General features: G+C 40.0%; 1 protein-coding gene across 6 annotated transcripts in view; it reads left to right on the top strand.

Annotated features, from left to right (window-relative positions):
- The window catches only part of LOC109624575 (suppressor of tumorigenicity 7 protein homolog), a 53,995-nt gene extending 27,681 nt beyond the window's left edge, over positions 1-26,314 (top strand). For 2 of the 6 annotated variants that reach the window (XM_069528984.1, XM_020079357.2), the window contains 14 exons: positions 5,491-5,573; positions 9,459-9,618; positions 14,003-14,057; positions 14,772-14,887; positions 14,995-15,070; positions 16,128-16,282; positions 16,556-16,653; positions 16,899-17,013; positions 17,673-17,745; positions 18,977-19,079; positions 20,456-20,606; positions 21,133-21,225; positions 22,430-22,572; positions 25,869-26,314. In XM_069528984.1, the coding sequence (XP_069385085.1) occupies positions 5,496-5,573; positions 9,459-9,618; positions 14,003-14,057; positions 14,772-14,887; positions 14,995-15,070; positions 16,128-16,282; positions 16,556-16,653; positions 16,899-17,013; positions 17,673-17,745; positions 18,977-19,079; positions 20,456-20,606; positions 21,133-21,225; positions 22,430-22,572; positions 25,869-25,964 (1,512 nt within the window). In that variant the 5' untranslated portion in view covers positions 5,491-5,495 and the 3' untranslated portion in view covers positions 25,965-26,314. Of the gene's footprint in view, positions 1-5,490; positions 5,574-9,458; positions 9,619-14,002; positions 14,058-14,771; positions 14,888-14,994; positions 15,071-16,127; positions 16,283-16,555; positions 16,654-16,883; positions 17,014-17,672; positions 17,746-18,976; positions 19,080-20,455; positions 20,607-21,132; positions 21,226-22,423; positions 22,573-25,868 lie in introns of all 6 variants that reach the window. The other 4 variants (XM_020079358.2, XM_020079355.2, XM_020079354.2 and 1 more) reach the window with 4 other exon arrangements.
- The last annotated feature ends 1,646 nt before the right edge of the window (positions 26,315-27,960 follow it).

The following is a 27,960-nucleotide window of genomic DNA, read 5'->3' as shown; positions in this document are numbered from 1 at the left end:
GGCAAAATCCCAGACTATGTCCGAGTCAGGGATTTGTTTTGAGCACCCCGCTACTGTTGTGGCTCTGTACTGTTTCTAGAGTTGATGGTAAAAGAGGTTAGGTATATATTGAGGCTGTTCTGGTGACACCCTCCAAATCATCACAACTAATTAGATGTTAAAGTCATCATGTTTGCTCTTTTTCCATTGTCACATGATATTGTAATATCACACAGCGTTATGTTCCAGCTATAGCTTCGGGTCTTTTAGGGATACATGTTGAATTTATTTTAAGCAATGTCCGTTGTGGTGGTATTAATATTAGTTGCAGTTTTTTTCAATACTTAATGAAGTACACTTCTTGTTTGTTCTCTTTTGTTGTCAAAGGACATCATTCTGTGTGTGTGTGACTGTGCATTCTTGAGGGTGATTATATGTTTGAATTTGTGCGTGTTGCTGTGTGTCTCAGTGGGTGTCTTTTATCATTCCAGTCAGGCCAGCGGTCTGTCAACCGTCCCCGCTTCAGGAAAGGTCACATCTCCTGTTGTCTCCGGTGACATTTAGTACTGAGTCTGTCTGTTAGAATTTGTCCCTTCAATTCATCACTTCATCCCCCCAACATGCTTTCAGGAGTGCTAGCTGCCAAAGAGGTAGGGAAGTAAACTTGCGGCAAAAGAAAAGGTCATGAGTTTGAATCGTAGCTCAGTAATGAAAATTAGCAAATAATTAAAAAACTGTTGTTTGCTCCTTTGGTTGGTTGATTTAGAGCTGCAAATCTTTCGACACTCATTTTAGCAAAAATGTCAAGTATTTGACAGACCAAGGGATTCACCTAAAAAATAATTGTTGGATGAATCAATGATTTTCAGTCCTAAATCAATTAGCTTCAATTTTGAAAATTGAATGTAAAGGTTTTCAACATTGCCAGCTTTTCATGAGGACTTGTTGCTTTTCTCTGTTTAATATAATTGTAAATAAATGCTGTAGGTTCTTTATAAACTATTTGTTGATTTTTATTGTTAAAACATACATTGAAAAGTAAATTGTAATGAGAAAAATTGTTAGAAGCAGCTTTAGGGCTTCTTTGATCCAGAGCATGGTTGCAGTGGGTGAGCAGGTCAGACTTGGTGACAACAATAAACATGGTTGCGATTTGAACCAATAAGCCTTCAATTAAGTCAGCACAGCTGCTTTCTGGCATCCACTGAATTCTGGAGATCATCCACACTTACTCCAGAGGGGCTGTATCTGCTATTGCCTGAATTAGTGCTGATTTTCTCAGTATTAAGTGAAAACAGCTGAACGAGCCATCATGCATAAACGGTAGAAGAAGTCTCTTTACAGCTCAGACTGTTATTTAAATTAATTCGGAATTGTCTCTAGAAACAACTTCATATTCCTAGGAAGCCAGAACAGCTTTAAACACTCGCAAAAAAAATTTGATTACGTGATCATCTTTTTAAACCATCACTGTGACACTGGAACATTTTGTTCAGGATGTGACATGATGTTCTGATTCTAAAGTTAATTGCGTGACAGTGCGACTTGATTACATTTTAGGTTAATTTAGTTTACTACTAGGTTGATCTCCAAATGGGAAATCCATGTTATAATTCTACCTGATGGTGATGATGAAATCATACAAGGTGGATGAATAATGTTCATGCAACCCCTACCAGCTTTAAGTTATCAGTTAAATCTCTTGATAATAAAAAAAAAATGTCCATCATATTAGCGGTGCCCAAGATGACACTTTAAAGCCCCTACCAGGAGTTTTTAACTGGTTATGAAACAGTCTTATTTTAATATTCCTGCCTCTTTATGACCTACAACAGCAAATAAAAAAATAGGGAGAAAAATAGCTGTTTCTATAAACTATTCTAAATGTCCGGTCAGAGCAACCATTTACAGCAGGTGTGTGTCCTGAACTCACTATATGTGTCTTTTTTTCACTTCTTGTAGTAGCTTTAAATTGATTTGTCTGCCTGCAGATCTCCACATCATCCTGTTTAAGATTACAGAAAAGAGAGAAAAGCAGGGAAATTGTGTATCACCTGATTACTTCGAACCTTAAACCCCAGCCCGTTCACTCCGCTCTGCATCTGCCAATTGGCTTGCTGCTCCCTCACTGCGAGCAAACCACTCAACAAAATCATGACTGTTAGCTGTTCTGGCTCCTAAATGGTGGAACGAGCTCCCCATTGACACCAGGACAGCAGAAAGTCTTCATATCTTCTGCCGCACCTTAAAGACACATCTCTTCTGACTACACCTTGGTGATGAAGAGGTAGTCTAGTTGCCAATTCGAAAAAAAAGTGGCTGTGTGTATATATACAGTATATACATATACATATATTGTAGCCCTTTGTAGTTTGGCTTTGAAGCAAATTGTACTCACTTGATTCTTGTTGTTCTGGGTTTGTTCCCTCATGGTTGATGCACTTATTGTAAGTTGCTTTGGATAAAAGCATCAGCTAAATGTAATGTAATACTTGTTTCATTGATATTTTAATAATAGATTTGGTCACATGAGAAACACATGGAACCAACATTTTCCTGCTTAAGAATTATGATTCCACTAGTGACAGTAGTTGTGCATTAGTATTGTGCATGTACCTTACTATGCACTGATCACTAACTGCTGTTCATTGTAAACATTGTAAAGAATTAGTGATGTGATGCCTCTTCAGATAAGTAATTATATCTCAGCAATTGCTCAAAAACCAAAGACCAAGCTGTATGGATGTCTTGTAGACATTATAAACTCACTTTGGTGAACATTTAACCATTACATTTTTTTATCAGGGTTGGCATTGTTTGGATAAAAAATTGCTTTAAAATGACATGAGAACCTTTACTGTGTGAATTCACTAGTGTGGCCCAAAAGTGTGATGATTTGACATGTGGAATGACCCTTATGGATTATGCCTTCCCTGCTATATTGTTTAATTTGAATAAGCAAACAATTAAAGCGAAAGGCATTGGCTTAGAAGATGAGACGAGCCTTTGCCAGCCAGACAGCAGTATCCTCCGTGCAGGCTGACAGCAGCTGTTAGGCATGTTTCACCACAGGCCAAACTGAAAGACCCTTTTCTGCTAAGACGAGAGCCCCCACTTCACAGCAATGAATAGCTCTCCAGCTGCACTTGCTTGATGCACGTGTGTATGCGCGTGTGTGATGGAGGGGTTCATCTGAGTGGGGTCTTTGTCCCACCCCCCCTATCCTCTCTGTGTGACTCCATCTAGCAACCCAACACCCCCACCCAAATGGAGTGGTCAGTATCTTTAAGTGTCGCTTGCAGAATCCTGTTGCAGTCCTAATGCAGGGCTGGGGGGTCACCTCTCACCACCAGCAGAATTAATGATACATTTTGGGAGGTTACCAAACATTAGTGGAATCTGTAGTCCCATTTTACTGGTTAAGACATTTTCTGTTTTCTTCTCCATCTGTGCTGTATATTTGTAGTTTTCCCAGACATTCCTGTCAGTTGTGATGAAAGTCACCATCTTTACTATTGGTGTTTCCATGTGAGACACATTTAGCTATACATTGAAGAATATTTTGGCCAAGAGATTGTAAACCTTTATTCACACTTCTGAAGCCAGGTTTGCTTTTCTAAGCACAAGTAGATGCAGAGATTTGTTTGAGGTATGATGCAAGTCATTTAGCAGTTAATCTCATCAAACAGATCGTTTTTTAGACGCTGTCCCTGCTATGTGATCGTAGTCACACACGCTTGCTTTTTTGTCTCACAAGTTTCACTGGGTAATCAGTCTGTTAAGGTTGCCCTCCTTACCTGCATCCTGCCCAACAAAGCAGGCCTTATGATCATAATTCATCAGAAGTTAAATTGCAGTCTGAAAAACAAGCCAGTGTTGTTAGATTTAAAATGATAAAACCTAATCTAAAAATCACTGAGAAGTCAAAGCTTTCAATTTTGTTCTCAGTGGTTTTTAAAAACCCTTTTTTTTTCACAAAGAAATGGTTGTATAATTGAAAACAGATGAGAGACAGATTGTTGCTTCATCCTTGAGGCACAATTTTATCACAAGCATTAAAAACTGCCCCAGTCACAGTGATCCCTTCCAACAAACTAGCTTGCAGCAATAAATGTGGTCCACAGGACAATAGTGCAAGAATATCTCTGCCACATATACTGTCCTGGTAGAATAGGAAAACCTTTCAACTATGGCCCAAATGTGTAATAATTATTGGTGATGATGACGATGTGAGTCTTAACTAATGTGGCTCATTGATTGTGAGTTGTATTTTTTTGCAGTCCACAGGATACTTCAGATTTATCATCAAGATAAATCAGAAAACTTCTAGTGACAGACAATCTTACACTTTTAATGATCAGACAGTTATATTTCACCATATGATGTCATATAAGTGACGTCGTGAAGAATACAATTAGTCAGAAAATGACTTCATGCATAGTAATGATATACATTCGTCGAGGTATCTCTGCATCTTAATGTACCTGACCTAAAGCGTATATAGATTGAAAAATGAAAAATTATGATGATGGTAGAAAGAATGTCATCATGACATCCCCCAATTAGCATTGCCTGATTTTTACAATGCTCAAGATAAGCATCGTTCATTCAATGCTTTTTAGTTTGGACTAATCTGCACTTTTGTTCTTGATTAATCATATTATCGAAGGGGTTGAATTTATTACCTAAAGGATGACAGGAAATAGTGAAAATGTATTGGTATAATTTTCACAGCACAGAATGATGTATTCAAATTGACATAATTTAGAAGCTATAACTGGAAAACGTTTGTAATTTGTCCTTTAAAAATGACAATTATTTAGTTGAACAATAATAAGAATTGCAGCTTTAAGTTCTTCACATCATTGATTACAGTAGTAGATACATTGGTTCATCTCTCGACCTGGCATCAGTTCAGTTGGCGTGAATTAAATGCAGGCTGTGAGGATGTGTAGCTGCTGCTCTCTACAATAATCAGTCTTCAAGGCCAACTACTGCACCATTGTTTCCCTCTCCATCTATATGACTTTTTTCATGCTGAAAGTAATTTTTCCTTGCGTAGATTTTGTGAATTACTTGTGGCTGTTGTGTTTCAGCAAAGGCTGCCAGTTATAGCTTAGTTTCCTCCCTGGTTTCCTACCCACAGCGCTCCTTCACTCTGTAGCTGAAGCTTATGCTGGTCCCCTGGTGTTGTGTAATTTCACGTCTGAGCAGCAGGGATCTCTGGGAAATGCCAACGCTGTATGTGGATGACGTGGTTTTTTTTTCATGAAGCTTTCAAGTCTTGGAATAACAACTGGCCTTGAATGTTGAGTCTTTTTGATGTTTTACTTGCAGGCTTTTACTAGTCTTCTCTGTAGACATGTCCTAGTTTTATATGATCATCCAGTATTTGATTCTACAAATACTGTATCTCCTCCCAAGTTTTGCCCTTTGGTGTAGAAGTACGTGTTTTTATTATTTCATAGCAAGCTTTAACCTTAATCTGTCTGTCTTGTGTCTCCTCCACAGTAAGCATGTTTCTCAACACCCTCACGCCCAAGTTTTACGTGGCTCTGACTGGCACTTCCTCCCTCATATCAGGACTCATATTGGTAAGATACTATATTTTCACTTCTCATCTGATTATATTGAAGCTGGTGCTGGTATCAGTTCTGAAACTACTATTATTATGATGCTAGAAATTATTTTATTAGCAAAACTGACTTCTGAACTAATCTTATAGCCACAGGTATAACTTGCTGAAAAGAACTGCACTGTACAACATGTCGGGTGTGACTCTTGGCTAATCACTGTACCTAAGCTCCCTCATGTTATACTCCTTGTACATTGTTCTGGTTGCTTAACAAAGGTGACGTCCTTGGTGAGCCCAGGATGTAATTTGTTAGTGTTTTAATCACAGGTTCAGAGGCCATGAGGAGCTGAACAGAGAGAAAATCCATACTCATTAAGTGTTGCATAAGATGAACTACAAAAAAATGGCAGCCTCTGGCATTGTCACTGTACTCCTTGCAACATAATTTTAGAGATTTTGCATTTTTTGGATAAAGATGTCTGTGGAGCTCAATGCCAGAGTTGGGTCTATTTTGTCAAATCGCACCTGCAAAGCTTTTATACCAGACCTGACCCGTTGTCCAGAATTACCTTCCAGTCAAATCTAGACTCACTCAGACCAGCTATCATTTGACCTGTGACGTGTCAACCGTGATTTTACACACGTACTAGTCACTTACATCAAATGGGTTATGGCCTCCTTGTCCTCCTTGTTTGGAGGTTGAGATGCATACAAGGAAAAGTTACCGTAAATTGTCGCAGCACCTTTGCTCCTGCAGCTATTTATCTTTCCTCAGCGATGACGTGCCTAGCTTGTGGCTATCAAGATTAACTAGCACTAGCACTTTTTACAAGTGGCAAAACCAATAACAACATATTTACCAAAGCTATTTCTGTGTGAGCCATTTTGATGTTCTAGCTAGTTGGGTGTAGTGATGGTTATCTGAGCAGAACAACCCTAAGCTGATTTAGATGTTAAAATTACTCTACGATCATTTTGATTTCAGATTTCTCTAGAAGAAAATCATACTGTAGTCCTCGCCCACTGCCTGCCGTGTTTACTTCATTTTTATCCTTAACCTTGAATTTATATAAATATGTTATTTACCTGACCCGGTTTACCACTCTACTCTGAGCATTAATCACTGATTGTGCAGTGTGCACCGATGTGATGATTATGGTTCCAAGCCTTTGTCATACTCACTGAGGTGCTGCTGGGTAAGGCACTTTTCCTTCAGCTGATCTAGAGAAGTCAACTAGTGCAAAATGTTGGGTTTAATGCATGTCTGAGATGTGAGTTTGTTGCAGCTGTCCCTCAATCCCCAGCTTTGCAAAGATGGGTTTGTCTGCTGACATCCTCATTTAGATGTAAATTGAAGAAAGATTTGACAAACATTATTAAAGCAGGAAGGCAATATAATGAAGCTGTCAGCACTTCTTTTCCTATAGGCAGGAGGCAGGCATTTTCTCTCTCTTTCAAGTTCTTCACAGAAACAGCTAACTGTGCAACAGTGATGTGTCTGTATTTTCAAATGCTTCCTCTCATAATTAACTCACTCTCTCTTCCCTGTGGGCCATTGGCCAATATGCGTAGGCTGCTGAGAGATTGTGTTGAGCTTCGCACATGCTCTGTGAGATGATGAAGACATGTGGAAGCCAATTGGTTTGGTCAGAATGCTACTGGTTTTTTCTCTGTAATTAGAGTAGATGTTTATGTCCTAATGAGGTAATTTTCCACCGAAGAGTTTGAGATAAGCTCCATCAAAATGTGTTATCACTTCCTCACTCAGGCAGAGGCTGACAGTATAGCAGCATTGCCAGATGGCAATCTGTACATCTATTAAAAAAGCTCTCATCAGTAATCAGAGTGTTTGTTTGACAGTGAAACTCTCATCTCTCATTACAAATAATAATTAAGTACTTATTCATATAGCACTTCTGTTTTTAAAACCAGGGTTACAAAGTACTTCACAAAGTACAAATATAAAATATAAACACACAATGAAAAAACCCTATGGATAGATAAAAAGAAGAGAAAAAAGATACAAATCAGGGCAGGGACCATCAATAAAATATAAAAAGGTGGGGCTTTAGATTAGATGCTAACACTTTTTGCTGACCTGACCCTCGGAGGAAACTGATCCATAACCTGGAGGCCAGCACAGAACATTGTCACCACAGGTCATGAACATTGAAAACTTTAGAGGCCCAGTGAGTCGATATGGGGTCAATAATTCACTGATGTATTGTGTCCCCAAGTTGTGAAAAGCCTTAAATGTAATCAGGCGGATTTTAAATTCAATCCAAAATTGACATGGAGCCAGTCTACTGAGAATACCATGCATTACAGTACACCATGTGATAGGAGTGAGAGCAGAGGGTTGCGGCTGTCCTGTCGGTTGGATTGTTGAGAAATCGATGTAGTTTTAAAATAAAATAAAAATCTTCTGCACTTAGCTGCCTCACCAAAGCAACTTGGTGACCACAATTTACCTTTATAGCAGCTCCAGTTCTCTTTGGTACACCTGCACAGTCTCTCAGGTACTTGGGAGGATGGTTGTTCAGAGCATCTTGGGGAGCCTGCCACAGTTCTGTCTGTCTCAGTGACTATGTTTACATGGAAGCTTCTTCTTCTACTGGATCTACTTCTCTTTTTAACTGAGATTATTCAGAATAAGACATTATTTTGATCATGGTCTTTACATGATTTGCTAAATGGAATATTTCATTCCTATTCCAGTTTACATGTTACAGAGCAATGCCCACTTCTGCCAGTTTTAAACCCCAACCTGAATTAGTTTAATGTACTCCGACTGTATAACATTGTTCAAATTTTTTTTAAACTGCATACTTTTTATTTTTGCATCTGGTTTAAATGCAGGGCAGGGGTTGTCAAGCAGTAAGTAACTGCTGTATGTCAATGTAGAAAAATGTTGTTAAAACCCCAATGCAACGTTATAATGTGATCAAAACGTGTACATGTATACATAATGTGACAAAGTTCAGAATACTCCACATGTCTTAATCTGATTATATCTTATTCAGAGTATGAATAACTAGTATGAATATGTGTATGGCAGTGTCTTATTCAGACTATTGACTCAATCTGGTTAATATCACAATATTAGTGTCCATGTAAACTTGGTCAATGGTCAATGTCCTTGTCTCATCATATGATCCCAGACCCACTCCATGATGTTGAGATCAGGGCTCTGTAGCGCCTACACCATTTGTTGCAGGCCCCTGGTTCTTTTTGTTGTGTTGTAGAAGGATTCTGGAACAAATCACTTGCCCCCTGAGTTCAGTGTAGTGTGGATAAGAACAAAAACATCAAAAGTCAAATCAGTTTTATTTGTAAAACCCATATTCATACTTAGTTTGCCTCACAGGGTTGTGTCTGTGTCTTAAACTGCACACACGCACATGCACGCACACACACACCATACACACACATTGATGACAGTGGAAAAGACCCTCTTACCAACAGTGGAGTTCAGTGTCTTGCTCAGAGATTTTTTTTTTCAAGAAGGTTAATTGATGCCCCAACTCTGCCATCTGAGTGGTAGTCAGACACGACCCAACAGACCCAATTTTCAATCCAACTAAACAGCAGGTTACTGATCAGCTCCTCCTCTCGGACTAAAGGTTGTACAGTAATTGATACAATTGTAGAGGAGCACACTCATTGGCCTGTGTGCCAAAGACTGAGACTCAGTGATGCAGACAGTGGTAATAAGTGGAGCAGTTTAGTCCAAGCTGGTCAAACACTGAATATGAACACTGAAAATTCACTTTTGTAAAATGAGCATAGATCTGTATTTGAGAGAATTACAGGCAAAAAGAAATATGAACAAATTAAACTGAGACATGTATTCGTGTGAACAGTTAAATTAAAGATTCCCCTGCTTTCTTTCTGTCTTTCACAGATCTTTGAGTGGTGGTATTTCAGGAAATATGGGACATCCTTCATTGAGCAGGTGTCTGTAAGTCACCTGCGCCCCCTGCTGGGAGGAGTGGACAGCAGCTCCCCCACCAATTCCAACACCAGTAATGGGGAGGCTGACTCAAATCGACAAAGTGTGTCCGGTAAGAGCTGATATGGTTCATGACTGTGTTACTGTCTCAGGCTAAAACCTTGTTCTTTTGTACCATATTGACCCTCACAATACTTGTGTGTGATTATTTGCCCAGACGTCTGAAACCCTTTATTCTTAATGATTTATTGTTTAGTCAACTGCATTTCTTAAGCAAAAAAGTCAAAAATGAACTCTCACTTTTAGAATGTGAATGATTATGCTTGTTTTACTGTGAAACAAGTTTATGCTGTTTATGAGATTTAACAGAACATTTTGAGAGTTTTGTGAACTGTGACTCTGCAATCTGAATATGTCTGATCCAGGGAACATAGATGACACCTTTTCTTTTTCTAACAGTTTATATACACTGAGAAGTCAATGGATTAATAAAGAAAATAATTTTTAGATATATTAATACAAACATTTTTTGGTTGCAGCCTTATACTTCTGTGAGGGAGTAAAACTTAAAATCTTGGTCTTGACACAGAATAAAGGAAGCTATTTGATCAAACTCATCTAAAGTATGAGGTATAAAAGTAGATTGTCATTGGAAGGATTGATGAACAGGAACAGCTGCCAGCTAATTCCAAAGTCATTTGAGTATAGCAATTGTAAGAAAGGGGAAAATGTGGGGCTCATAATCGTATTATCATTATGTTCCTGTTGCTGACTGACCTATAATAATTTAAAAAACGGAGGACAAGAAACCCTTCTTTTTAAAAAACCCATCCACTTGAAAACACAAGGATGTTCCTCTGAATACGATTTTAATTACAGGTGGACCAACACGTTGATAGACAACCATTGCATAATGGTGGTTGTACAAAAATGACTATTATATGCAATCTGGACTGGATTTAAAACACTGACCTGCCCAGTAACCTCCTTGGTCAACATTTCCCATCGCACTCACCTGAAGCACAATGATATACTGTACATGCAGCTTAAATTGTTCTCCTTTTTTACCAGTAACTATGTCTGTGAAACTAAAACTTATCCCCCCAAAGAATGTTTTGAACAAAGTAAAAGAACAAGTGAAAACCCCATGGCCTTCATGATTACCAACATCTATTTATATCATCACTTCTCTGGGCTCCATGGTCAAGAGGCTGTTCTCACTTTTCAATTCAATTTCATTTGTATAGCGCCAATTATCTCAAGGAACTTTACATAGAAGGTCAAGACCTTAAAATCGTATTAATAAAAAGAAACCCAACAGTTCCCCACAATGAGCAGCACTTTGGCGACTGTGGAGAGAAAAACTCCCTCATTAACAGGAAGAAACCTCGATCTCCCCTTCTAGTTCCTGTCAGCACTCGTGCTGCAGCATTTTGGACCAACTGGAGGCTTCTTACAGTCTTACTGTGACATCCTGATAATAAAGAATTACAGTCATCTAGTCTAGAGGTAACAAATGCGTGAACTAGTTTCTCAGCATCCTTCTGAGACAGGATGTTTCTAATGTTCTTAATATTGCACTGGTAGAAGAAAACTGTCCTAGAGACTTGTTTTATGTGTTGGTCAAATGACATGTCCTGGTCCAACATAACTCCAAGATTCCTCACAGTGGAGCTGGAGGCCAAACTGACACCATCCAAGGTGACTATCTGTTCAGACAGTGATTCTCTGAGAGGTTTAGGGTCAATTACAATGACCTCAGTTTACATTCCTGAAGTTGAACTAAGTGATTAGATTCATCAGGCTTCATAGAGATGTACAGCTGGGTGTCGTCTGCGTAACAATGGTAGTGTATGTGGTGCTTTCTGATGATGTTGCCTAAGGGGAGCATATATAAGGTGACTTCCTTTTCTCACTCTGCTGCAGTGACACAGAGGTTTTAACAGCAGTTAAAACTTTTTCCAGCTGTATCGAGTCAAATCCCAGTGGTTGGCTGAAAGCAGAGAAAATAATTGAATTGAATGTGTTTCTGGAGAGGCCCTCATACACGGAGGAGTTTTAAATAGAATTTCCATGGAAATAATCTTGCTTCTTCTGATATAAACTGTTAACAGTAAAATGCAACAATTAGGACTTGATTTGATTATGTTTTGGTGCATTGCATTGACACACAGAGACTGACCAAGAGTGATCATAGAGGGTTTATTTGAAATACTCCATCCAGATGAGTTCTGTTTGAATATTTGGCTTCTTGCTGTGAATCATAAAATATATAAATAAAGTTGCTCCATTCTTACGGTTAATGGGGCAGCGCTAGGATTTGTCTCTTGATGACACGTCAGCCTTATATTTACAATTTATAAGTGAATCTTTCCAACATTTATCCAACTTTTTTAATTCTCAAAAATACATTACCACCAAACACATACAATTGCTTTGGTGCATACCTTTTAAAAATGTTAGTATTAAGTGTATGCTAGTAGTCAGTATCTACCTTTATGTGTTTGCAGTACACTACTACCTGGATATTTAAAGAAAGAGATATGTTGAAACAAAAAACAATAAAACAAGACGTTATAATGGATTTTGGAAACATTTAAGTTAAGAGACAAGAAAAAGAGTCACTTAAATCCAATAAAGAAACTGGTTCAGGTCCTTCTATCACTAAAGGTGTGTTTTAAGAAGAAACATGTGTTTTAATAATGTACCCGTAACACAGGGAATCAAACCTCTACACTGTCATTGAAGTACAGTGGAGGAGATGTAAGAAATTGGAGTCTGTCCAGCAATATCCTCCACAGTCACTGGGGATGAGCTCTGTTTTGTGGCCTCTTGTCTCCCACCTACATCAGTGACGCTTTGATCACAGTTAATCCCAATGTGTTTGTGGTTCCTCATGGAAATTCATCCATTTCAAAAAGAGGAAATGTCTTAGAGCTGAATTAGTGCCTCGGTGCCTTTGGTTCCATTATCCTTCATATGCATCAGTAATCCAGCAAGCATTTAGTGACTCAGGCTAAAATCGTATTAGCGGCAAGTTGTTATGAAAGTTAAAGTTAGAATGGTTGAGATGATGAATAACCTCTGCATCACTGTAATCTCTGCATGTTTTCTCTGCCTGTCGTGGATGTCGCTGAGGAGACGTAACACAGCTTGTTTTTGTTTTCAGCCAAATGACTGAATTAAACAGGATTATGTTTGCTGTGTTAAATCAACAAGGCGGCATGGAGAGAAGAAAGGCAGTTTAATTATTTCAACTGTGCTAATCCTTAGTTTTCTCACTAATAATCTACTCTGTGAGGAATCTCTCCATTCATTGTTACAGCAGATGTCAAATACAGTTTCAATTGAAGTCAATTTGATTGATTAGTCACAGGTCTGCAATTAATATTGTCGGACAGCATGAATTGAAAAGGTGTATGTGAAGTGAGTAGACATTTGTATGATGCTTTCATTTGTTGTGTTTCTTAGATTATGTGCATTTTTTAAATACATATAGAATTCAAATGTTAACTACAATGGCTCTCAGCATAGTACACATCTCACCAAGGTCCAACATCCGCTTATGAAATCACAAATAAATTCAATAGATCCCCATCAAATTCCACACACTCATAAATATCAGTCCCCCTAAATTCATCCAGATCCATGAATTGTTCAAAGAGAAACTGATGAAAATGTTGAATATACACACAACACAAATTTCATGGAAATCATTTGTGGTTTGTGGTTTTGTGGCCTAATCCTGCTACAAAATAAAGAAAGAACGACGCACTAATAAACACAGATGAAAACATGACATCCTTGGCAGAGGTAATTATTTAAAAGCCTAAATAGTCCCTGGGATACTTCAGCACTTCTGTGTTCAGAAATTTTGGAAATTGATTAAGTGAACAGACTTTAATATCAAATCAGAGTGGAAGAGGCTGAGATATCCTGACCAACTAATGTTTTTTGTGGTTTTAGCTCCATAAAATCTCCCTCCTCCGCTCCCCACAATGAATAATGCTTTTCTTACTTTTGTCCTTCCTACCCAGCAGTCTAAAATTCTTCGGTTTGCAACTCAGGCTTTCTGTTATAAATTCTCCCCCAAGCCAAAGCTGGTAACCCACGATTACATAACAATATTACATTGCATATTAGACAAACAAATAAGATGATCTTGATGTGAAATCAACACATAAACAGAACATGTCTCTCCAAGTCTACAGATATTTTTGGTATCAACATTTTGAACAGCCATATTGTTAAATCCTGTATCCTGCTCATTCATCTGTTTAGTGCTATTAGCCAAAACATGGGCTCGTGACTGTTTACTGACAATGCGTTTGTTCGCTGAGAAGTTTTGCAGGCCTTAACTTCTTGCCAGCCGTGCTGCGGGGGGGGGTGTCAGAACGCACAGCCGAGCCTTTTGAAGTGCACCGAGGAGACTCAATGTCGACTTTGCTCCTGACACTCATCACCAGTGTTGTTCTCTCTCTGTCTCCCTCCTGCAGAATGTAAAGTATGGCGAAATCCTCTGAATTTATTTCGTGGAGCTGAGTATAATCGGTGAGTGACAGCAGCTCAGCTACCTGTGTGTGAAAACCCTCAGCTGGTCTGGGCCGCCGGGTTAGCCTCCCCTGTTTGTCATCTTTATCTGTTTGATATACTGTCTCTGTTCCTTCTCCTACTCCCTTTTCTCACTTCACGATCTGTCAGCTTTCTGGTGTTTTCACCTTAGATACAGTTATTTTCTCCTTTTCTTTGTTTTGTTCATTTTCCCTCATGAGCACCTTGTCGTTTACTCCAGATTTTTGTATTTTTGCTGTCTCTCTGTTTTTCCTCCCAGATTTCTTTCATTTCTTTGCTCTCTCTCGTGTCTCTATTCTCTTGCCATTCTTCTTTTATACTCTCTTTGATGTGTCTGCCTCCCATTGAGTCATACTCCTCTTTTCCCTCCCTCACGTTGTAATTATCCCGTCTTTTCTCTCCACCTATCAACCCACATGCTGAGCTCCATCTTTTCACCTTGGCCAGTCAGAATCACGTACATTTCTTATTGAGTCAGCACAGCCTCTGACTCTTCTGTGATCTGAACATCTAATATCTGAGCATGTAAATTTGCTCAGGTCTTTGATTCTCTTGATCTCTTCTTAATTTTGTCCTTCTCTCTGTACCTTTCATTTGGGATTCTTGTATTCGGTCTATTGTCATGTATATTGGAGCTGCAATTGAGTAGCTTATTACTTATGTGCCTTCTTTTGTCTCCATGCTGGTGTTCAGATATACGTGGGTAACCGGTCGAGAGCCACTGACGTACTATGACATGAACCTGTCGGCACAAGACCACCAGACCTTCTTCACCTGTGACTCGGACCACCTCCGGCCCGCTGACGCCAGTAAGGAAACGCAAATAAACATAACTATTTCCCTCTGCAGTATGCAGAACCACACATCTTATATGGGCACGTGTGGTAAATATGTGTCTTTGTTTGTGTGCTGGCAGTAATGCAGAAGGCGTGGAGAGAGAGGAACCCACAGGCTCGTATCTCTGCAGCACATGAAGCTCTGGAGCTTGAAGAGTGAGTTCAACATCGTCGATGTGTTGATTCAGGCCTGGTCCCAGGATGAAGCGACTGAGGGGGCTGTTATGAATTGCAAAGGGGCAATTTATTTTCATAAAATAAGAATAATTGATTCAACCCCCCCTTCACATTGTGATGTAAAGCTTTGGAGGAGTGATGCATACCATGCATGCATGTGTATATTTTCCAATCAGACAATGTTCTCTTTGTTGTATTGAGATAATTCCCTGTGAACACTATCATATCACATCAGTATGATGCCATCACACCAGACAGTGCAGGTCTTTCTGTCTGTTTATACCAAGTTTATACTGAGCTCAGTCAGAGAGTGCATACCTCATACCACACATCTTGCAATGTTAAAAAAAAAACAAAACAAGTTATTGAATCCACCCCTGATCTGGATCTGCACCAATAATATACAGGCTCTCTCCAGACCCATACCACATCCTTCCTAAAAACAAAAAAATATTAGTGTTTGATTTCACCAAAAAACTTCAAAAGGAAATAACCCTGTCAGTAGACTTTCAGTCTAATACATGGACAGATTGAGAACTGCTGGGTGTCTTGTCTCAGAGATGTTTGGTGCATCTAGTCACACATTGGCCCTCTGGGTGTCTGCTTCATTCATGGAAGGGAAGACATAACAACTTAACTTGTTTTCACAGCGTTTGGGTTTATCTTCAGGAGCATCTATGACTACAAAGTTGCTGTGTCGTACGTTGCTCTCAGGAGGAATCAAAGCTGTGGCAGCTGCTTGACTCAGAGGAGAGCTTTGTTGATCAGTGTTGTGAAAGCAGTTTATGGTGTAGTGATGCAGTACTGTGTAGATAAACAAGGTTCCCTGTACACTGTGTTGGTGAACAATTAATTATTTCACAAGGATGTGAGGCTTTCTGCTCCTTTTCTGTCTCCTTTCCTCTGTCCTTATCTATCCACATATTCCCTTCACTTTGACTCCTGTTTTCTTTATTCCCCTCTTTCTCCTGCTTTCTCTTCATCGTCTCCTCTTATTCCTCACACTTCGCCCATCAAAATCCCTCTCCTCCTGCAGTTGTGCGACAGCATATATCCTCCTGGCGGAGGAGGAGGCCACCACCATCATGGAGGCCGAACGTTTGTTTAAACAGGCACTAAAAGCTGGAGAGAGCTGCTATCGCCGCAGCCAGCAGCTCCAGCATCATGGTACACAGTATGAAGCCCAGCACAGTGAGTATGATTCATTATCAGCACTGCTAATAATAATATTATTTTGTGTTCTTGCAGCTATAACTCACTTCTTGTGCGTGAATCATGATTTTTAATTTAAGAAACAGATCTGAGGATTCTTAAATTCTGTAAATACCTAATCGCAGCCTCACCGATGTGCTGCACTGACTGACATATGGACACGATTCATTGATTTTCAAGGACATGAAATGTATATTAATTAAAATATTAAATCTGATCTGTATTTAAATTAATTGTGTGTGTCTTCACCAGGAAGAGACACCAATGTGTTGGTGTATATAAAGAGAAGACTGGCCATGTGCTCCAGAAAGCTCGGCCGAACACGGGAAGCAGTTAAAATGATGAGAGATGTAAGTACACACCCTGCCAGCAGAAGACACACACACACATACACACACATACACACACAAGTCAATCAGGGTTAATCCAAGTGTCACACTAAATGACAGAAATCCAACACACATATAAAACTCACTCTTATTATATGAATCTAACCAGACTGTACACTTTAACTGATGACCCAAAGATCATGTCTACTGTGCATGTGTCGCCCCCTCTCCGGTATTACATGTAACAACAGTTGTGTGTTTTCCAGTTAATGAAGGAGTTCCCTCTCCTCAGTATGTTCAACATCCATGAGAACCTGCTGGAGTCACTACTAGAGCTCCAGAACTACGCTGACGTCCAGGCCGTTCTGGCCAAGTATGACGGTGAGGGAAAAATTGACTCACGCACACTCTTCATGTTCTGGATGTACGTTTAGAATTCTGCAGTGTGACACACTGTATTTCCAGAAAGAGCAGGAAACTTATTTCATAATCTATTGGGTTTTCAAGCTTTAATGCGAAACATGTATTGGTTTAAGCTTCTTATCTGTGCTGGATATCTGTGTCATAATAAACGTATCTTATTTTGGGTTTGTACTGGTCAGACAGGTTAGATTTCATGTAACATCATTTACTTCCTGACACATTGTAGACCATTGAATTGAAAAACACGCCGCAGAATAACAGTGCTGTGTTAGCTGCAGCCCTTATTCTGACATACCTGTAGATATAAAACATAGTGATGTAACAAAGGCAAACACTTGAGTTTGTCTTTACTCTCTTCATCTCCACCCTATGGAGCCTGATCATCTGTGATATGATGATATCTATGGAACACAGTAGATCACACTGAGCTGTTAGACAACTGAAAACTAAGAGCTGAGTGATAGCACAACACCTTCAGAGCTATGAAACCCAAACCCACTATCATCATTCAGAAACCCCTTTGGGCAGCTGCAGGATTCTTAAGCTACCACCTGTAACTACGTTCACTAAACACCCCCCTCCTGTCTCTCCCTGTCTGCTTTGTGTCTCCTCCACAGATATTAGCTTACCCAAATCTGCAACAATATGCTACACAGCAGCCTTGCTCAAAGCAAGGGCGGTATCAGACAAGTGAGTATCGCTTTTCAATCGGCTACAATGCTCATACAGAGACCTGACATACCTGCACTGCCAGAGTTTAAAATAAAGCTGATAATGGCCTCAGGGACGTGTTGTGTGTGTGTGTGTGAGTGAGAGTGAGAGCAGTGGTGTACCAACAGAGGGCAGCCAGTAAACTCTATACAACAGAGGGCACAATCAGTGTTATTGTGGAGAGTCTGGCTTTTGTCTCTTCAGAGAGCTCTGGTCATTCTGAGGTAAACCTGAAAATGTTGCAATTTTACAAGAATAAAGTCATAATTTTAAGAGAATAAAGAAAAGAAATGTGTACATTCTAATCATAAACTCTGATCTTAATTAATGCTCATTTTAATTATTTCATAAGGAGTTATTGTAAAGGAGAATTGATTTGTACATTGTGTGCTACAAAGTCAATGTTTATTCTGTATTTTCTAATTCTTAAAATTAGAATCCCATCATTGAAAATGCTTACATTACTGCAGGAAGTTTGCATTACATTATACTTATTTGAAGCATTTTAAAAAAACATCCATCCATCCGTCCTCTGTCCTCTCTCTGCTGCTGTTGTGGTTCCCTGAAGGTATCACGGTTTGAGACAAACCAGCCTCTGCCCTCTGATAGTAGATCAACAAGATTCACAATCTAACATCATTACTCAGTCAGCTTTTTGATTTCTTTCTCCATAACAATTTGCTATTAGTGTAACCAGCACACTGTGGTTGTGTAAAATGACGAGAGATCAGGGACAAAAAGTAAACTTTAATAGGACCAACTGTACTTTTATGGTGCTTTTCTGACCCAAACCACATCCTACGGTAATCCGTCCTGCAATTTTTGTGTAATCTTTCTTTCAAACACACGTACACAATCAAACTGATTAAAACAGAACCTCTTCGGCAGAGATCTATCACTGAGCCGACATTTAGAGGCAAAGCATTACGCTCAAATCCAAACCTGTGGACCATTTATTGTGGCCACTTAAGCTAACCTGCATGTCTGTAGACTATGGTCTGAAACCGGAGCTCCTGTATCTCCTGCAGGTTTTAACTCAGATGATGCTGCAACCACTGTGCTAATAATTCTTGGAATTTATGTGATGTTCTAATGCAGAGCAGCTATTCAGTGATAACTGAGGAGTTTGGACTTCACTGTCTTTATTCAGATGTTTTTTTGTGATCACCGAGTCGTGCAGTCCCAAGTATGGTCACGTGTGTTTGTGCAGGTTCTCTCCAGAGGCAGCGTCCAGACGAGGGCTGAGCACAGCAGAGATGAATGCAGTAGAAGCCATCCACAGAGCGGTGGAGTTCAACCCTCACGTCCCCAAAGTGAGTCCCAGAGGAGCGCCACCTGCATACACACTTTACACACATGCTAAGTCATCACACACACGTCACAGAGCTACTGTGGAATGTAAATTTGTTCACATGAAACTCAATCGGGTGCTGGGGAGGTTTTGTTGTCTGTGCTCTGCAGTTCAGAAACTGTAACAGACAATGTTTGAAGGATTCAGCACTGATGCGCAAACTCTACAACATTTATATTCACAGTGAAAGAGTAGATACACTGTTCAAGAGGACACTGTGACAGCAGTTTAACAACCATGTGATCATATAGAGAAAAAAAGTACAAATTAAAAATATTAATACTCATTTTAGTTGAACTCTAGTAAACTGGATTTAAAGGTCCAGTGTGTAAGATTTAGGTGAAAGGGATCTATTGGCAGAAATTTAATGTAGAATAATCCTCATGATGTTTTCACTAGTTTGTTTCATCTAAATTATATGAATTGTAGTTTTCTTTACCCCAGAAAAGACCCTTTATATTTAAATACTTTATATTTACATCGAGGGGGTCCTCTCTACGGAGACACCCATGTTTTTTTCACACCTTTTGAGTTTTTATGACAACTGAAGCTACCACAGGTTCTTTTTCATGTTTGGAAGGAGAGGGTGAGGTGAGGGGTGTTCAGCTGCAACATGCAACTTCAACACTAGATATCACTAAATGCTGCACACTGTACCTTTAAGGCCAAACAATGGGGTCTTTGCAGAGTTTACCTTTCACATTAGACGAACGCAGCAAGAGATGCTCCACTCAGACAGATTCAAAATAACACTGAAATCTCCAGTGTCTTCAGGTGAAGGGTGGTGCAGAGGCAGGACGTAATGTATAAAATCCCACTGAGGAGATCACGTGTTTTCCTTTACAACACATCAATACCAGCGTTGGCCCTTATCACCAAAAGCTCTTGAATCTCATTGTTTTTTCAAATTACCATTTGCATCTGCGTCTCCTACATGTATGGCACCGCCTTTTCATCCTGAGATATTTGTATTCTTTGTTTTTTTGTTTGTTTGTTTGTTTTTTTAGTTTGGCGTCTGTCCTCAGAAACGCACTTAACACGCCCACTTGCTTGCAAAATCATCCAGATAATCTCCTGCTGTTTTCTCACATGGGTTCCCTTGGACCTTATCCAAAGTTTCCACTAGTGGACTAGCAGGAGAAACTCACTTGGATATTTGTGTATCACATTATACCAAGTTTAGTGCATGTCTGAAAACAGCTTAAATGTTACTAGAGTGGCAGTGTCTGGAGTTTTCTCTAACGTTTAATTTACAGTTGACTTCAGTCACTTAATCCTGTTCGTTTTATTCTTCTCTCTCCTGTCCGTCACCTGTCTTTGCTCCCTCCTCCTCCTCAGTATCTGCTGGAGATGAAGAGTCTGATTCTTCCTCCAGAACACATCTTGAAGCGAGGCGACAGTGAGGCCATCGCCTACGCCTTCTTCCACTTGCAGCACTGGAAAAGGGTGGAGGGGGCGCTCAACCTACTGCACTGTACCTGGGAGGGCAGTGAGTACACACTGATGCACATACAAACAAAACCACACACACACACGTCACACAACTTTTAGCATTACAAGCACACACGTGAATGGTTACAGGCTAGGGCTGTTGTGACATTTCAATTAAGATGTATACATGTCTACATTATGTGATGTTCGAAATACTCCACGCCTTAATCTGATTATTGCGTATTCTGCGTATGACCTTATCCAGGTTAAGGTTTTAAGAAAATGCTCTTTACATGGCAGTGTCTTATTCAGACTTTTGTCTAAATCTGGCTTGTATCAGAATATTATTGTCTATGTTAATGTAGTTCAGATGAAATTCACTGATCATATCATACATAATATTTATTGTATTATTGATTTTATAATAACTTCCTATAGATATTGTAATAATGTTGCTTGACTTCTTCTACCTTGAAAATCTGATATTGTTACAGTCTTTTATGAGCTGAAATACTGTAAAGTGACTCTTGAAGCTGAAGAATTCATTATCTGTGCTGAGAGCTTTGTTTGACCTGTGTTTGCAGCATTCAGAATGATCCCCTATCCTCTGGAGAAGGGTCACCTGTTCTACCCCTACCCTATCTGCACAGAGACAGCCGACAGAGAGCTGCTACCCAGTAAGAGACGCCCTGACACACAGTTCTACATGTACACAGCATCTGTTCACTGAGTATAAACCAAAAACCAACAGTCCTTATATGTAAATTCTGTCTGCTGGAGTGTGTTTCATGAGTCTAAATAAAGTTCTGAGTAAATTTTTTTGACCTGCAAAAGCTCCCAGGTCGGAGTCTAGTACTCTTCAGAGGTTCAGGAACATCAGGGATGGGTCTTGCAGCACTGACCATTACTGATTGTTGGGAGCACTGGACGTATTTTATTTCACTCACTATTTTTAAGCAGAAAACTGACAGTTTACAGTTCTGATCCTGGACCTGTAGAAAGCGTACGGCCGATGGCCTGGCGAGGAAGTCCAGGCACTGCTTAGCATCACTGCAGCATGACTCGTTGTCTGAGGTTGTTTGTCTGTTACACAGTTAAATTGTTTGTAGAAGCTAATTTTAAAGTCTGGCTCTAAAGTTGAGTGGTAAAATGTGTTATTTATACTTGATGCTGAGACATTCCTCTGTGTGTGGAAGTTTGTTGGTTGACATGAGATGTGTGTTGTCCTGCTGTCTGCTCAGCAGCTCGTCTGTCCTCACACACTGTGCTGTGGTTGTGTGCAGCAGGGAGGACGTTTGTTTACATGCTGTATATTACAGCACCAAACCCCTGAGTTTATTTAAAGAGTTTGTCCACTCTCTGAAAAGACCCATTTAGTTTTGAAGTCATTTACACCCTCAATAAAAATGACTGACACATAGAGCACACTGTAAACTGTGGAACAAACAGCTACAACTGTTTTCATCTGAGACAGAAGCAGTTTGTCTCCTCTCTTTCGGCACTAAAATCATTTTATTTACAAATATCCTTCATACAATAAAACCTCAATCAGATTCATATTTGCTTGGACCATCAGCACCAGTTCCACCCTGGACACTTGCACACAGTGTTTCAGGTACTTGTCAGGTAGTTTGTTCAGAGCATGTTGGAGAACCTGCCACACTTTCTTCTCTGGGTTTAGTTTTAAGAGTCTGAACCAAGCCTCATGTGTTTATTACATTGTTTACATTTGATCTGGTTGTAATTTAGAGAGCGTACTTAAGACCTTTGTTCTACGTGATGACGATCAGTAACCTGATCAGATATATTTATTACTCCAAACTAACATTATATTTGTGTGTCTGTGTGTGTCTGTGTGTGTGTTTGTGTCTGACGTGGAAGCAGTGTTCCACGAGGTGTCAGTCTACCCGAAGAAGGAGCTGCCCTTCTTCATCCTCTTCACAGCCGGTCTCTGCTCCTTCACCGCCATGCTAGCTCTGCTCACACACCAGTTCCCTGAGCTCATGGGAGTGTTTGCTAAAGCTGTGAGTATACACACACACACACACACACACACACACAGATTTTGTGAGGTTTTGGAAGAGAATAGAAAACCAGAACTGAGATGTAAGCTGCAGGATTATCACAGTTTTGTCTACATGACCGTGTCTGTTGCTGTGAATATTCTTCAGAGAACAATTTGGAATGATTTCAGTGACCCATGACCTTTCGCTTCAATGACACTTCTTCCCTCAACCTTCACTTTGGTCAACAACAAGGGATTTAACTGAATCTAACTGCTTCAGTTCCATAACATCTGCTGGATGTATCAATATATCTTGTCATCCTCTGACCTTTCCACTTGTGCTGATTTCAGATATGAGGTCTGTTTTGCACTGATATTCAGCATCTCACAAACTAACAGCTACATCTACCTACTAAGTCCACAAACATATGTCTGTGTGTGGAACACATTTCTCACCTGTGTGCAGCACTTGGTATGTGTATTGTAAATTGCCCAAACAAGTGCAGTGCAGAGTTTGGTGCAATTTGTACACAAGATATTAATAACAACTGAATTAACAGGCAACGTCTGCTCTGCAGCAGTTAGTGGGGGTGGATATACATTGTACATTTTGACGTGTGTAATATTGTTGTTGAGTTACCTGTTGCGCTGCATCAGCAACACTATCCAGCCGACAGTTACGGTGAGTGGTGAGCCGATCATCTCCTGCAGCCACGCAGCCAGGCGGAGTATTTAAAGTCATCTAGTTTTTCCAGTTCAGCCCATGTTAATCATGCTGTTCTGTGCTAAGCTATGAACACATGCTGTGGCCTCTCAGCAGCTGTGACAAGCTTGCAGCCTGGAGACAAAACATGTCCTCTACCAGTACGAGCACTACAACACAGACACCGTCAGTCCTCTGGCCTGTATTCAAAGCTGCCAGTGGATGGCGCTGCCTCCACTCCGCCCCTCCCTGCAGTGCTGCACTGCTCCTCTGGAATGTGAGTGAGCTCATCTCTCCTCCACTGATGTGACATTATCAGCAGATACCATCTACTTACAAAGAGCTGGAGCAGTACACACACACACACACACACACACACACACACACACACAGAGGCCTCTTGATCTCTAAAGGTGGACTGCCACAACAAGTTTAAAAGCAGGGATCACCAATCAATGTAATAATCAACCTGAAACCAATAGAATGATTGTATTACTCATGTGCACAATGAGCTGTGCAGTCACTCACACAGTAAACGTCATATATCTGATGTGTGTGGCTGTTGATCAGGTGATCATTCACTGGCAGTGCAGGATGTTAAAGGACAAACCCACACAATGACTGACCTCTGAGTCCATGCACTCACTGTTGGACTGACTCCTGGTGGCTTCGCTCACCAACTACACACGGTCAGGTGACAATCTCACACGAGTCGAACATTTCTCCACACAAAACACAAACCGGAGATTAGCAACTCATGTGTCAGCATAATCAACATAATTCTTATTGTGAATAAGGTGAATAGTTGGATTATCTGTGTCCATGGGAACTCTCCCTGCCTCCAGTATTTTATCTCAGCGTATCTATCGGCAGAAGATTATTTAGTGACACGCTGCCAGGTTTTGCTGTTGCAGTAAAAATTAGTCTCAGTGTGAGTTATGTAATTCTATCAGTGTCATTAAAATCACATTAGCTTATTCTCGTGGAGCTAATTTAATAGCAATCTGCTTGTCACGTTATATTGTGTGTAATCGATGTTTGGTGTGAAGGTGGCAGGAGCAGGAAGGTCAGAGGCTCTGCAAACATTCTCCATCCAGCACACTGGAAGGAACTGTCACATCACGGTCGACACTCGGTAACATCGGTGTCGACACTCCTCCGATATGTCAGAGTGGTACATCCCTAGCCGCCCTCCCACTCAGTTCAAAACACACACACACACACACACACACACACAGATGATGTGATGCGACGTGTGAGGCGGCCTTCACACACAAACCATCGACTTTCAGACACATGCAGGTGAAGAGTAGAAAGAGAGTCTTTCCTCTTCTCTCTGCCCCTCCACAAACCCTGCTGTGACTTTTATCTGCAATCAGACAGAGTGGAAACCTCCATGACCTCCATGCTGCTCTGCTGGAGCCCCTATCACCCCCACACACCCTCCTCTTCACTGCTTGTTGCCAAAACACCAACCAGAGGCTGAGCTGCTCTGTGCTCACAGGCAACGTGGGATCAGGGTGAAAACAGAACAGAGGTTCTTTCTTTTTTAACAACACATTTCATTTGTAAAATACATCGTTAGAGGTTATAATATTTCTCTGTTCACTTGCAGTTTAACAGTGAAAAGTTGTTATTTTAGTGGAATTTCAGATGAAATTAAACTGATGATAATCATGAAGCAACGCTTGTGAGCTTGTTCAGGCAGCAAACTTGACCTGAGCTGCTCTAATCATGTGACACGCCTCACTCTCCACAACCCTCTATAATGCTCACCCCCTTGCAATTTGGTGCTCTGTTTGAGCTACAAAGATTGTCCATCTCTCCCTTTGCTCGTCAGCGGCTCTGCTGCCCTGCATCAGTTCCACTGAGTCGACCACTGCATCCGTAGACCGCCCCAGCACCCAGCTGTAGGCCAGGACAGGGGGTTTAAGATTTGTTCATCACTCCTCATTATATTACTTTAGTATATCTGAGGAAGTGATCAAGTCAGAAAGAAAAACCTTGAATGTGATTTGTCTGTCTGAACTTTACTAGTGTTCAGTATCATGAGTTTAATGCTGAAACAGTCAGATCATTAGTCACCTTTAGAAGTGACGAGTTAAATCAACAGCAATGTTTAGTCTTTAATAAAACTCAAGCTCCAATACGTGTCTCTTCTAGACCTTTGTTTTTCTTTCTTGTTTGTCACTTTGACGATTGTTGCTTTTTAAGTAAAATATGAAATTTCCTTCTCAACATTGGGAAACGATCACCACTCAGGTTCCATTAGAGTTTTTAGCTTTATTACACATCCACAGTGTTCTTTCAGGACATTTCTTATTCCTGTCAGTGGTCTTTTTAACTGTTGAGACTCTGTTAAGTTGCTCAGGTTACATCCACTCCTACATTTTCCTCTGAAAACACATCTACTCCATCCATTACTCTGAAGTTTTAGAGCTGCTGAAACAGAGAAGATGGGAAATGACGTTTAGTCTACACGGGCAGAAACTGAGAAGTTAAGAAACAATGATGGAGACACTCGCACCCGCCTGCTGATGTTGTATTATTTCTGTTAGATGTTGAGGAACTTCTTGTTCACATGCTGACTCAGGTTTTCTTTCTCTCTGCAGTTCCTCAGCACGCTGTTTGCTCCTCTGAACTTCATCATGGAGAAGGTGGAGAGCATCCTGCCGTCCAGCCTCTGGCACCAACTCACCCGCATCTGACCTCCAGCGACCCCACCGGACCAGAACCAGGAAGCCGACCTCCATCCAGACAGAAACAGCTGAACTGAAACCCAGAATGCTGCATTGGACTGGACTGACACACCTCTGTGCCAAGAGTTCAAACCAAACCGCAAACAGACGAGGACGACGAGAGGAGGAGTTACAGACGAAAAGAAAACACAACAGAATCCAGAATTGGTTTTGACTTTATTTGATATGTTTGCATTTTTTGGGGTTTTCGATCATTTACAGCTGTTCTTTTGTTGTACAAAAAGAGGTGATAAATTGCCATCATTAAAAAAGTGAAAAGACAAAAAATACAATAAAGGACTTTTTGTGTATTGCTGCAAGCAGCTTCTTCCACCATGATTCACTCAGAGTTTAACAACAGAAGGAGTCGACCGTCAGCTGGAGCTGCTGCAGGAAACAACCGGGTAAATTGGATTGTTTGTCTGTGGAATCCTTCACATCTTCCTCCAACCTCTGGATTAATTCTGTCACCCACAAATTAACATCTCACTAAACTGTTTAACCTGCTGCTGCTTCTCTCTACAGTGATGCTGAAGAGGCTGTTTGATGACAGAGAGCTATGACCACATGGAAGAACCAATCTGAGGTTTTGAGAATAACGTGTTAATATTACAAGAAAAACATCAGAACTTAATCAGAAAAAAATATCTTGAATATTAGCCACCATCAGAACAGGTAAGATGTCTTTGTGGGTCTTCCTTCTGAATAGATATTTCTTGCAATGCAGAAGACCGACTTTATTCCGATTTTTTTTCTCCTAAAATGATGACTGTTTTCACCATAGGACTCAATAAATTATGCCATTCTGGTCTTCAGACTTTCTAGTTAATTTACAACTTTTTTCTTGTAACAACTTCTCCTGAAGTTTGAAAGTTCTTGTAATATTATGATCTTATTCTCAAAATCACATGTTATGCCCTTGAAGAGGTCCTGGTGTTGTCAGCAGACTGAGACATATTTGAAAGGAAGAGTGGTTATTTAACTTTAAAAAGAAAACATTTTAAGTTTCATGAAAGTTTAAAATGTTTGGGAACAAGCTCAGTTATGTTATAAACTTAAACCCATTCTCAGTTTGTTTGAAATGAGTCAATGAGCAGATCAAGTCAACGGTTCACTATTTCTGCGTTATTGAGTGATCGTGTAGGTTTTGACAAATGAATGCTGACTTGATGTTTTAGAAGAAACAAAGGACGATCTTCGACACGAACACCATTGATTTTCATGGAGAAATGAACAGATGAGGATAAATACACTTTGTGCAAAAATCAAACAGGTTGTTTTTAGAAACGACCAGCAAACATGTGAAGTACTTGATTTGTAGGTAAAGCAAAAAAAAAAATCCTTAAATCAGTCTTAAAGAGTTCTAAAAGTTTCCTTAAATATGAAATTGCTGAGGTGGTCATATGACACATCTCTAATAAAACAGGAAGCAGAAGCCTTCAGATTTCTTCTTTGTAACAATCTCAGCATGGGACACAGTGAGTGTGATGATGTTGATACTGATGTGACTGATCGTAACTCCTGGACTGATGATCACAAAAGTTTTATTCAGGCAGAATTTTCATTTAACACATCACATGGGAATAAAACCAAACAAACAGCGCCCCCATTAGTTCAGACTGTGTCAGTGTGACTCCTGTGATTGGCTCACACGGCAGGAAGCAGTAAAATATTATTATCTAAGATGTGTGACGGATCTGTTGGTTACAGTTAATGGTTCATACACTATATATCTGATCTTTATTTACACAACATATTTACACAAACAAACAGGTCCAGTCTGATGGAACTATCCACAAGTTGTGTCTGCAGTTAAAGGATAAAATGTTCAAATGCAGGATTTTACCTCATGTGACAAGTTGTGTTTGTTACAGCCTAGTTATTGTGTGACACTAATATTTCTACACGGAACTTCACAAATAAACTTAAGACATTTTTACAGACGTGAGTAAATAAATACATGAAA

The sequence above is a fragment of the Paralichthys olivaceus genome, chromosome 7, assembly GCF_024713975.1.
Source record: "Paralichthys olivaceus isolate ysfri-2021 chromosome 7, ASM2471397v2, whole genome shotgun sequence".
NCBI classification, from domain to species: domain Eukaryota; kingdom Metazoa; phylum Chordata; class Actinopteri; order Pleuronectiformes; family Paralichthyidae; genus Paralichthys; species Paralichthys olivaceus.
The sequence above is the reverse complement of the archived record's forward strand: the minus strand, read 5'-3'. Positions and strand labels throughout refer to the sequence as shown.